Source organism: Bactrocera tryoni, chromosome 4, assembly GCF_016617805.1.
Source record: "Bactrocera tryoni isolate S06 chromosome 4, CSIRO_BtryS06_freeze2, whole genome shotgun sequence".
Lineage (NCBI taxonomy): Eukaryota > Metazoa > Arthropoda > Insecta > Diptera > Tephritidae > Bactrocera > Bactrocera tryoni.
The window spans coordinates 4821040-4833730 of NC_052502.1; the positions used below are offsets into that span (position 1 = coordinate 4821040).

General features: G+C 40.9%; 2 protein-coding genes across 2 annotated transcripts; one reads left to right on the top strand and one right to left on the bottom strand.

The window, feature by feature from the left end:
• Positions 1–1246: 1246 nt before the first annotated feature.
• Positions 1247–5735, bottom strand: LOC120775454. The gene is made up of 6 exons (XM_040105640.1): positions 5388–5735; positions 4067–5091; positions 3888–4010; positions 3583–3825; positions 3329–3513; positions 1247–3270 (listed from the first exon to the last, which is right to left on the bottom strand). The coding sequence occupies exons 1-6, from the start codon at positions 5557–5559 to the stop codon at positions 1407–1409; spliced, it is 3612 nt and encodes a 1203-aa protein (XP_039961574.1). The 5' UTR covers positions 5560–5735; the 3' UTR covers positions 1247–1406.
• Positions 5736–6355: 620 nt separating this feature from the next.
• Positions 6356–8934, top strand: LOC120775506 (NEDD8 ultimate buster 1-like). The gene is made up of 9 exons (XM_040105714.1): positions 6356–6374; positions 6455–6623; positions 6682–6805; positions 6862–7062; positions 7124–7269; positions 7325–7567; positions 7630–8175; positions 8235–8318; positions 8379–8934. Exons 2-9 carry the CDS (start codon positions 6504–6506, stop codon positions 8745–8747), a joined length of 1833 nt encoding a protein of 610 aa, XP_039961648.1. The 5' UTR covers positions 6356–6374; positions 6455–6503; the 3' UTR covers positions 8748–8934.
• The last annotated feature ends 3757 nt before the right edge of the window (positions 8935–12691 follow it).

Genomic DNA, 12691 nt, shown 5'->3' on the forward strand with positions numbered 1-12691 from the left:
GCCACCACTCCACCAGAGTGGTCAACAGAGGATAGGCAGCCTCCCATTTTGAGCAGTCACAGCGACCATATTCACAAACTGGACGAAGGAGTATAGACTTGACCTTAATATTGCAGTCGATGGCGTTAAACCCTCAAGTCGCTAGCCGGCAGCACGTGGGGAAAAGACAAAGAAACGTTGTTGGCAACATACATGGCAATCGGCCGACCGGTCCTTAACTACGCCGCACCAATATGGTCGTCTGGATGCAGTAAAACGCGGACGAGGAAGCTACAGTCATGTCAGAACATTGCACTCCGGACTATAACAGGATGCCTCTTGATATCTCCCAGTTAAAGAGCATAATGAACTCCTCTCCAAGCAGTTTCTGCTGGGGTGCTTTCGCAGAAATCATTCATGCAGTCACCTACATTAAACAATACGCCGACCAGACTTCGGACTCAACTAACTTCAGACAAGAACTGACCGCCACTCACAGTGGAGATATTGATACCTGCACCGAATCCCTCTCAGTGAGTGAGGTAATTGAAGTCAAACCAACACCCATTGCAGGCGAAGAGCTCGAGTTGCCGCGAGAATCGAGAGTGACCCTGGCGCAGCTTCGTTCTAGATACTGTAGCAGGTTAAACTCCTACTTATTAAGAATCGACACTGACATATCAAACATACATATGTCCATTGTGCAACGGGTCCACTCTTGACACTAACCACCTCTTTGCATACCCTGCTAACCCTACACATCTGACACCCTTCTCCCTTAGGTCCGACCCCTTTGATACAGCACGTTTTCTGGGCCTGGGCCTACCATTGGATGACGTCGATGACAACTTATTTAATTCTTACAATCCTAACGGGGATTAGGTACCTGTTAGAACAAAGAACAACAAAGAACCACTCAAGATGAAACTTGAAACACACTGCAGCCTTCGAAGCGGATGGTCATCCAGGAAGGTTATTTGAATGTTACATCAAATAACAAGACAGCAGTTGATATTCGGAGTCGCTCTGAACCGAATTCTCAGCCACAAATACATAATAGGTTCCCCATGTCTCATCGGCAATTCAAGCTGTAAAATCTGACGGACCGTAAAATCAGCCGCGAAGAACTTTTCAACAATCACATTGTCAACTCAGAAACAAGAAATTTTTTTCTTAATTACAATTTGATTTGTATATTCTGTAAATTGTTACAAATAATTTCTTTAGGAATTTTCTTTAAAATTAATTTAGTAAATTTAGATGAATTTATGAAAATTTGTTTTAAAACAAGCAATTAAAATTTGGTAATTAGCGAACTTAAGTGATGATTCAGGTTTTGTTATCAACTGTCGGCTTGAAAACTTTTCTGCTTGATATATTTCTCTGCTCACACCGCAGCTCAACTCCACTCTTCCGTTAGAGGAGTTTTACTCCCAGAAATCGCTGCCACTATCACTTTTCTTTCTGCGTTCTGCACCGCCGCCACCGCCCCCGCAATCGGATATGTGCACCGCACTGTTAGAGGAAGAACTAACACGTGACACCTCTTCGATAGCGGGCATTGGCAACGAGCTCACTTTAACAGTGCCCATTGGTTCGTACTCTTCATCGACCTCCTCTTCGACCTCTTCCTCTTCTTCCACCGCCGCAACCAGTTCTTCCAACTCTATCTCCTCATCAACTGCCTCGACCATGCTAGCGATTTCGATGGATGACTCGCTCACCACTTCTTTTAGGTTATCATCTACGCATATGGAGAAGGTTGTTGAAGAAATTGTTGGCGCCAGAACGTTGATTGCCGTCGCTGAACTTGTAATATTATAGTACTGCGGCCTTGTTGCTGGTACTGATCTTTCCGCCGACATCTTCCGTGCATCCACATCAGAACTGGCAAATGTATTCAAAGCTTCCTCAAAGCTGCCATTAGAGTTCGGAGTTTCTGCGCTTTTTGCGGTTTTTGTTCGGCGCTCTCTTCGTTCCGTTTTATTCTGCTTGAATTTACGGAACGTGCTGGCGGACTCGTTGGTCACAGATGAAGTTTTGCCACCTTTTCTAGTTTTTGGACTCATTACATGTTGCTTTTGTTGGTTACTTTGTTGGATTTTTTGTTTAGGTTTACTTTTCTCTTTTTCTAATGAGTCGGCACGTGAATGTGACAACTCGTCCTGCTTTACGCCTGTTGGGGTCTCGGTGAACAACCGATGCATTCGCTCCATAGTTTCTAACAAGTTCACTGTGGCCTCCACTGGATTAATAGAGTCAGTGGTTTCACCATGACCGATCTTTTTATCACGACCTTCAACTTTACCTCTTGGACTCCCTCCCTTTTTGGCGCTACGCGTACTACTAACTGTGTCCGATGCCTCCTCCTCCTTTTTACTGTGATCACTCGCACTTTGATTGCTATATGTTTGCGAAGCAGCTTCCAGATGTTGCAGAAACCCATCCGGTGTCCACTCGTTAGTGTATCGGCCTGCTCTTTTCGCAGCAACAGCAGCTGTGACAACAGTAGATACCGAGGTAGTTTTGGCAGTTACTGGTGGCATAGTTGCCGCTGGCGCTGTTTGCATTGGTTTCGCTGCAGACGTTTTTGAGGCTTCAGCAGTCACGCTGGTAGTTGCTTTACTTGTCAGTTGGTCCATTTTTGGTATGCTTGCCTGTGGAGTATTTGGAAGGACAGCATAAGCTCTATGGAGAGGAGCTCCGTTGCTTCTGGCACTCACTGTATTAGTGTTGCTGTTGAAGTTGCTATCGTCCGTTCGTGGCTCAGATGACCTTGTAGCGTTTTCATTCCATTGAAATGAGTGGGCATTGCCCGATATCAAATTACTCTGGGATTCGCTAGTACCGAAATTCCGATTGTAATAGTATGGCTCAAAACCTAGTGGTTTGAATTCTTCCTCGTCACTACCCATCTTAGCATACTGTCGATCACCTTTAAACAGTTTTGTTTTCGCCTCCAAAATTGCATTGCGATACTCAAAATTCGGATTTTTGTTTTCTTGATCAGTTAAATCTATTAGCGAATTTTTTGATTCGACCGTTTTATGTCGGCTTTTGGTTGTCACCTCCCGCCGTTCGTTTTCCGCTCGGAGCGTGGAAGATGTTCGGATATCTTTTAAGGTCTTGCGATAGCTGTCGGCAATTTTTGGGATATCCTTTTTATTGCTCTCGGAAAGGCTGGACACTACTTCGCGCATAGTTTCGGCCTGCAGACGCTGTCGGTCGAGATAATTCCGGAAATTCAATTCCAGTTGATTGCTTTCATTCTCAAGCTCTTGAATGCGCATCCTACACAAAAGAAATAGATTGTAGTTGAAGCTTAAGGAAAATTTAAAGAATTGCTCACTTAGCCTCGTAAACGATTTGGTCCACAGTTCGCTCTTGCTGTGCAATGCTTTGGGCCATCTTCTGCAGTTGCTTCTGTGTATTCACCACATCCTTTAACAAGGGATCTCGAGTTCGGGTGTCAGAAACAGTAATTTCATGTATATTGTTAGAGCACTGAGGATCGCTGGGATTGATTTTGGGTTCCTTAAAGAATGTACGGTAAATTAAAAATAAAACATTCCAATAAATTCGAATCGCTTAATATATTAATACCATTTCTCTGACAACTCTGCGCACAATTTCATCTGTCATATCGGTTTGTGCATTAGCATTCGCTGCATCCTCTTTTTCTGCTGCGGCAGTGGGTAAGTCAGTGGCTTCAGTCTTGTGTACATTCTGAATTTTCTGCAGAAGTTCCGTATGTCGGCTCTCGAACTCTTTCAATTGCTGTCCAATACTCTCGTTAAGCATTCGCGCTTCATTGGAATAGTCATATTGTGGAAGACGAGAGACGTGCTGTCGGCGAAAAAAACTAATTAATATTAGATACAATAGAAATCTTACTTAAAACCGTTTACCTCCATTAATTTTTCCTTGTATTGTATTTTAAGCACTTCTTTTTGGTGTCGTAGTTTCTGATCGGATTCCTTTCGCAGCAGCTCGCGCTGCTTATTTAGCGCTTTCTTTAGTGATACTTCTATCTGCCATTATAATGTAAATATGTAATAGTTATACAAAGTAACGGTGAAATATTTACTCTGTCTAAAAACTTCTGTCCGTTCCTCGTATGTCGCATCTCATGCACCCAATCGGTGTAGGATTTTTCCGCTGTGGGCTTCTTATGCTCCGCACAGTTCGACCGTCCGTTGGAGAGGTCTACCTGTACTGCAGCTTGCGAAAGCACTGGCTTCGTTGGCAATATATGCTGCAATTGACTTTGTTTCTCATTGCTGGCGATCAGCTCCTTCGAAACCGATCTGAAACTTTCGACGCATTTCGTAAACTGTGTTGCCAACGCGTCGACTGCTGAGACAACTGCGCCCACTTGCTTGTTCTTGCGTTTAGTGTGCGTCATATGCTTCAGTTGACTCGTTACTCGTTCTAAACTGTGGTTTAACTTCTCGTAGCGACGAGTCCTCACGCTTTTGGCAAGACGTGTAGACGGCAAGCTGCCGCGGTTATATCGCAAGTCGTTTAGTTGCTCAGACATTTCCTTTACTTTGGTGGAAAGTATCACTAAATATTTGTTGAGGTATCTTACGTTGGTGCTCGGTATCTCATTTTTCGCACAACTTGCTTTCAATGAGTCGTTTGGTTGCTGTCGGCGTTCCGGTTCATGTGTTGTATTGTTATCTTCGACAGTTTGTGTTCCTTCATTTGCTGTGCCAGGTTTAATAGAGGCAATTCTTTTCGCGTACTCCTCCTTCTGTCTCAATAAATACCGGAGGATCACCATCAATAGTGAAATATTTTTATTGTGTTCATATTTTCTAATAATACTATTTTTAAATGGAGTCTCTTGTGGTGTTTTACTAAATATGGCTTCTAAAATTTCTTTGATTTCATCGCCGCTGAACCGGAAATGCGGCGAGCTCTCAAAATCCGGAAGTGTGTTTCGAAATGGTACCTCGGTGCAGAAGACTGACAAGGAAAAATGGCAGTTTTGTGCATAGAGAAATTCAGCAACGAGCGTGTTGAGCGCCAACACCAATGGCGAGAGTGTCAAACGCTGCGCGGAACCACCGGTGGTAGTTGTTGTAGTTTGTGCCAAAATTTGACGTCCTGAAATAAAATAATCTTATTATTCCATATTTCTTAAATATTTTCGCAACGTATTTTTCCATCACTGATGCAAATATCTCTACACTGCATTGCCGACATAAATATTATCGATAAAGACTGCGGCTATGGCAACGCCATGAATGAAGGCCAAACAAAAATGTAAACAAAACAAATTATGAATGAAATCCCATCGCGTATTGGTAAGAATACATATGTAACGCCACCTCATTCCAATTCATGCATTTGTAAACCTCTTTAATGATATCAGTCCCTTTATCCATGAGGAAGCCACTCACCTAATGCAGTTTTGTTGAAGTTTGATATGAGATCGGTTCGCAACTTTGCTTGTAATGACCGCGCCACATCGTCGCGTTCCATCCAGTCACGGAAATGCTTCTCGAACTCCTTGACTGGTAGTTTAGATAAATCGGTCAGGTTGGCTCTCATATCCATGTCCGCGTTAGCCATGTTGATAGAATTCAACACGAAAAGCTTTCTTTCACCTTCATAAACTTCAATTTTTATGCGTCTATTTCAATATTTTCTTCTTTTCTCTTCACAATGTCGAAAACTCACTGTCACTTGTTTGGAATTTTGTTTGTCCACTACAACACAATTTGAATTTTTACTGGGCGCAGTGTACAATATATTTGTGCAACGACCCCTTTTCGCATTGATAAGCATTCATGCGTAACGACAAATGTCAGTAGAAATATAAAATTGTCTTGAACGCGAAGTGTGTTCAGTGCAAGAATTGCCCACCTCACAATTAAAAAGCAAAGTTGGTGTAAACAAAGATCTGTAAATTAAAGAAGACTTTTGTTTACAAATAAAAACGAGAAAATTGAAGATTATTTTTTAATTAATAATAATATGATTTCACTTCAATTCCATTTTTGCTTCCTTTAGTTGGCAGTCCAGTTTTTAGAAACTATTTTTCGGAAGAATAAAACTCTTTTCTGCAATAATTAAAAACTTAAAAACTAATACAATAATTTATACTTATATTAATATCGCTATAATTTTTTTCAACAAGATTGTAATGTTTGTGTGTAAGCAGAGAACGTACGTATATTTATAAATATACGTTCTCTGGTGTAAGCATTTAGTTCACTTGGCTTGGACAGAGTGCTGGTGGTGTTTTATTTATTTGAGATTTTACAGTACTAATTTCAGGAAAAAAGTTCTGGCAACTCTACATGCAACCCTGGCTCTGATGGCCATATGTTTACGAATCAAATTCTCTTGTCAATATCTGATGATCAGGTAAAAAAATAGAGAAGGTAAATATAAAAACAAAATACAGAAAATTTTTTCTACCGATGAAATTGTGAAATTTGTATTGTCATTCCACTTACAACAGGCTAGGAGAAATATCATCCTTTTTTAAAACTCTAAATATTTACGACGTCATGTCCCACATAGACAATGTCATCATCCAGGTTAGAGCACGACTTCAGCTGTTGGGCATTAAATTGTGGGAAGACCCATATTATTTCTCAGATATTGGCAGCATAGAATCGGAAATTGATGTGAGTTTACTTTAACATTTTTAACAATTAGACAATTAAGTTAAATCTCAAATTTCAGCGGCTCGCGCAAGATTTTAGTACAAATTTGAGCCTCAGTATATCAAACTGCAAACTAGCACTAACGGAGCTGCAAGATGGTGCTTTACGAAAATTGGCTGCACGAAAAGAGTTCAATGAGACTGGTAAGTGAGCGAGGATAATTCTATTTAGAACTAGTTCAATATTTGGCTGCGTGTAGGACTCGCTACGTTCAGCGTTAGGCGCATCAACAACCAAGAAGGTACGCAAAATATGCTCGAAGTAAAATGCGATTTGAATGCTCTGGGAAAAGAATTGCAAAGTCGTATTGCCGAAAAACTACAGTTGAATGACCCAAACCGGGTCAAATGCATATCTGCCGGGAAAATTATTGATCCAGATAGAACACTCAATGCGCAGGGTAAGCTTTCATTACGGATCCGATGTTACAGTTGTTAAAATTTCAATATCTAAATTAATAGGTCTGAAAAATAATCAGCAGCTTATGGTTATTATCAGTGAAATCGATCGTGACGAATCAAATTCCAAAGAAGCCATGTATGATCGCATACGAAAAATTAAAATGGATGTCGAAGCAATAGTAGACTCAAAGCGGCAGTTGTTTGAGGTTCGTATAAAATTAAATTAACTATAAACTTAACAACATAAATAGTGGTTCTTAGATGGAGGATCAAGATGGCAACCCTGTGTTCCTGCCTCCAAATGAGAATCGTGCACTCTTGATGGCGATGGGTTTCTGTGAAAAAGCGCGCGCCGCCATCAAAAGACAACATTACGACGAAGCTTTGATTCTGCTGCTCGAAGCTGATGAGAAATTTACTACCTGCAATTCTGGTTTTCTAGAGTCAGTAGACAACTATGCGCTGGTAAATCTCGATATTGTTTGGTGCTATTTATGCCTTAAGGTAAGTTGCAATTTCGAAAAGCGAGGAACTGAATAAAGACAAAGCTTCCATCACATTCTTAGAACGTAACGCAACTGCCCGATGCTCAACGACGCTTAGACATTTGCGAGCAAAGTTTCCGGCGCAGCTATGGTGAGAATATGAATCGTCTCATTGCACTCAAAGGAAATGCATGCCCAGAGAGGGCACTTCTGATGCGCCTGCACCTGCTGCAGGGTGTCGTACTTTTCCACCAGAATCGACGTGATGAGGCCTACGAACGGTTAGAGGTTGCTGGCCGTGAGTTGCGCGAATTAAAAGTGGACGACAGCGCTGTTGAAGCACTGGTTGAAATGGGTTATGAACCGTTCGAAGCGCGTTTGGGTTTGCGTGCGTGTAGTGGCAATTTGGAACAGGCTATCAACTTCATACATGATCGCAGGGAGAAGAAACGCGACGCGCGTGAACGTTCGCATAAAGAGCGTAAAGTAAATTCGAAGCTAACGCGAAAAAACAGCGACAAAGACTGGGTGAACCCGCGCAGTGTCTGCACACTAATGGAAATGGGGTTTTCCCATGATCTTGTTGTTGCGGCGCTGAAAAAGTGTAATAATGACTTGCAGCGAGCGGTAAATGACTAAATTATGAGATTAATGTATAAAATATTAAAGATTATGCCATTTTACAGTTGGACTTGTTGCAAACCAATAGTGACGAGCTCTTGAAAAACTTGCCAAAGAAAGAAAATGCGGATACTGACTTATTAGAACAGGTACCTGTGTTATTTTATATTTGCACTGTATTGGCAGATTTGAATATGCTTGTATTTTAGCTAAAACAACTTGGTTTTAACGAAGACATGACACGCGTTGCTCTTGAGACAACCTCAAACGATATGGAGAAGGCGCTCGATTTCCTTGTTAAAATATTTGGAAACGAAGAGGAGCTTGTTAAACAGATGGAACGCATATCTGAAGCAGCTAAAATTGCCATCGCTGGCGACGATACGCCTTCCACATCAAGCGGTATTGGCTCGCTTGTGAATACGGCTTTGGGAAAAGTGAAGAACGAAATGGAATCCCTCAAGGCATACGAACGTTTCAATGAGGATATCACATCGAATGAGCAGGACTACCTCGATTTGCCACTACTACAGGAGGAGCAAATTTTAGCCGAATATAAACGCTTTTTAGAACAATGATTAATAATTTTGCGAATATCGCTCAATTTATTCTACGCGTATATATTGATTTATATGTGTGCGCTTTGTATATTTTACTATAAGAATAATACAATAATTATGACACACATATGTATGTATAATTACAACTGTAGAATGCTGCTTAGTAATCTTCAAATAAATGTTGGCTGTCTTCGATGCGTTCAAAGCAACGGTGTATTTCTGAAGAAATTGTTTAGATCAGACCACTATAGCTTATAGCCGCCATACAAACTGACCGTTCGAAATGAAGTTCTTGAATGAAATCATTTAGAAGAAAATATTTTTTTACCAAGAAAAAATTGAAGCGCAATTGCGCATGCGCCAGAAGATATTGTGCAAAGACATGAACCACGAGTGCTACCAGTTCGATATAGATTGTTCAATTCGCTAGAACGCGTAGCGAAGATAGCTACTGATTATTTCGGCTATGGTTATCTCGTCCAAAGTGGGTTAAATCGTGGAGGTGACAATCGCTTAGGACATCAACGACCTCTGCTTGGTTGGCGATCATGTCAGAACTCGGCAGAAGAATTTCCCTTCGTCTACACTTATATCTGAATTAACACCAACTCTCAAGCTAAACGCTCCCTGTGGTGCCCACAAGTTGCGTTTGGCTGGAGTCGACTCGGCTGAATTCTACCCTCCAATAATAACTTTTTTGGTGTTGATCAAAAATGTTTCAATATTTTCAGTAGCAGCACATAACCTTGGGAAATTCTGAAATCCCAAATACCCAATCCCTTCACTGTCTTTCCGATACTTGGCGGTCTATGATGCGACGCCGTTAAGCCGTTGGTGAAAAAGCTTTCCGGATTCATACACGCTTTGAAAGTAGTTAAGACACTCAACCTTACAGCAGCAACACTTCGAGGCTATGACAGAATTTTGAAAAATATGAGTAAATTTGAGTGCGTTTGGATGGCCTCCATATGGTTTAAAATCAGTCAATCAACGAAACTTGGCTCTTTAAGAGATCAATGCCGCAATCGACGCTTAAGGGGGTATTCTGGTCTAGAAGCATGAATTTCAGGTAAGTTTTAAAGTGTCGTAAAAAAAGGCAATTAATATTTTTACAATCCATTTTTTACTAGTTATTTGTTAATTTTAGAAGAGTACAGAAAAAAATTAAAAACTAAAAAAAGTAAAAAATTTCAAAAATTATGAGCTGGCGAAGTGGGGGGTCTCTAAAAATTTCCACGTGACCATACCCATGATTTCAACCCTCCTAGTTATCTGAAACCAAAAAACAAAAAGATTATTAATCTAGAATAATGTCGCAATGGGCGGAACTACGGAAAAGTGGGAAAATTTTTTTCAAAAAATTGCGACTGTCTGAAAAAAAAAATTTTTTTGGATCACTTTTTCTGACTATTTCGAATTTTTTGAAAATAATAAAAATAAAAAAAATAAAAATTTGGGGATGGGGCTAGTTCCAACCATAGACAAGCCCATAAAGAAGACTCTATAAAAATTTCAAGTAAATCGGTCCAGTCGAACCTGAGAAATCGTGGGTATCGTTCCGAAAAAGTCAGTTTTGAGAAAAACGCGTTTCAAGTTTGGGAGACAATTCTAGAGAACACGGACGCCACGTCACAAAATCGGCTGTATCTCCGAAAATAAGTCGAATTTTGAAAAATCCTTCCAAGGTCATATTTTTGAAAGTCTAAACCTTCAAGATATGCAAAAAAAGCAACCTAGACAAGAATATCCCCTTAAGTTAGAAATATAGAAAGCCTTCTTGTGGTTTTGCAATTTCTACGTGACCAATCGAAAGCAATTCTTAATAAATACGAATTTGTTGCAGAGAATTTCACCTACATGAAGAAGAGCATGAATATTGCAGTAAGGAAGAAATCTAATTCAAAAGAAATCGTTCTAATCGTTCCATGATATGAATGAAGATGGAATCAACACAGCTACAAAAAATTTTGCGAAACAGTATTCCGTTGATGTATCTGATAAGTTGTCCGATGAAGCTATCCAATGAAGCTATCCACATTGAGTGCAGTTGCAAATGTATACTTTCCTCTGGCGATCTTTTTATCAATATCAACAAGCAAATCAAATCGTATAAAAGTCGGGCTAAGCGTAGAACCTTAAACACATAAGATCTGATTTTCAACAACCCTAGACTTGGTTTTTAGGCGCTGGGCAAGGAGCTTCTTTTCAGCAACAAAATCCTCCAGTAAACCCCGATTTGGTGGAAGCGCAAAAAACCCTGTTTAGTTCTCCTAGTAATCGGCCAGGTAGCCAAACACACCCAGCTGAAGGGTGTGGCAGAGATAAGATAATCTCATCCCAGTGGATGAAAAAATTAAGTGGGATAATACCATTGGCTCTTCTCCCAAGGGACAGCATTACCAAAAGGATAAACCTGACCAAGGAGTTCAAGGTTACCCTTAGCAACAAGGCTGAATGGAATGATTCCACTCTCCAGCTACTGTTTAGGGTTAGTTTAATCAAGTGGTACACCGACGGCTCGAAAACGTGGCAGAACCACGTATCGAACTCTCCATACCTTTGGGAAGATTTCCGAACATTTTTCAGGCAGAATACTTTACCATAAGTCGGTAAATAGAGATAAACCTCCAACGCAACAATCGCAACGAACGTTTAACCACATTTAGCGATAGTCAAGCGGCACTTAAAGCAATCTCTGTCTATGAGATCAAATCTCTGGTGCAGGAATGTAGAGAACGGCTGAATAGCCTAGCGGAACGTAATCAAGTTCCCCTCATCTGGGTCCCGGTAACAAAGGTATAGCCGGGAATGAACTGGCTGATAAGCTCGCCCGCTCCGCAGCATCCACTAACATGGTAAGACCTGAACCCTTCATCGTGGTGGCAGCTCATATCATAAAGGAGCTGCTCCGCAAGAATTAGGCAGAGAGAGGTATTGGCAAATATTCCAAGGCATGCGCCATGCCAAGTTGCTAATGGGGGGTTATAGCCTTAGCAGGTTTAAATACATGAGTTCATCTTATTGCCAAAGTGCCGGTTCTGCACTCATTATTCCCGTCTTGCTATATGGTGCAGAGGCATGGACGATGACAACATTCGATGAGTCGACGTTAGGTCTTTTCGATAGAAAAGTTCCGCGGAAGATTTAAGGTTCTTTGTGCATTGGCAACGGTGAATAACGCTTTCGATGGAAAGATGAGTTGTACGATACATACGACGACATTGACATAATTAAGCGAATTAAGAGACGGCGGCTACGCTGGCTAGGTCATGTCGTCCGAACGGACGAAAACGCTTCAGCTCTGAAAGTATTCGACGCAGTAGCCACCGGTAGCCACCACTCCGTTGGAAAGACCAGGTTGGAAAGGACGTGGCTTCGCTTGAAATCTCCAATTAGCGCCACATTGCAAAAAGAAGAAACGGCTGGTGCGCTGTTTAACACGGCTATAACCGCGAGAGCGGTGTCCACGCCAGTAAAGAAGGGGTGAGTCTTTGTGATTTAGGAGAGACACAATAGATCTAAGGTCGCGATGCAATCTTCGTCTATTTTACTTATCTTATCTTAACCCTGTTCACTACATTCAAAGTCAAAAGTCGGTCTAGAGTAAAATGTCCATGCATAATAAGGTTCCTATACAGCGGGAAAGAAAAAATCGTTTAGGGTAGATTCGAGCTTCTTTATGAAGAATCGATCGTCAACGCTCCCTGAACAACCAGCGCGACTGTTGTACGTAATGTTGGCATAATTATATAATTAAATCTTAAATATTTGCTTAAAGCCGCGATATTTTTAACTTCTCAGAATTAATCTACCACATTTTCGCGGAAGTCAAAGTCCATTTTCACATCTTTAGAGACACATGAAAATTAAAAAATAATAACAATTAATGTGCCTACATACCATTGTATGTATGTATGTATGTGTGTGTGTGAGTGTGTAATTATTAGAAGAATTAAATTCGA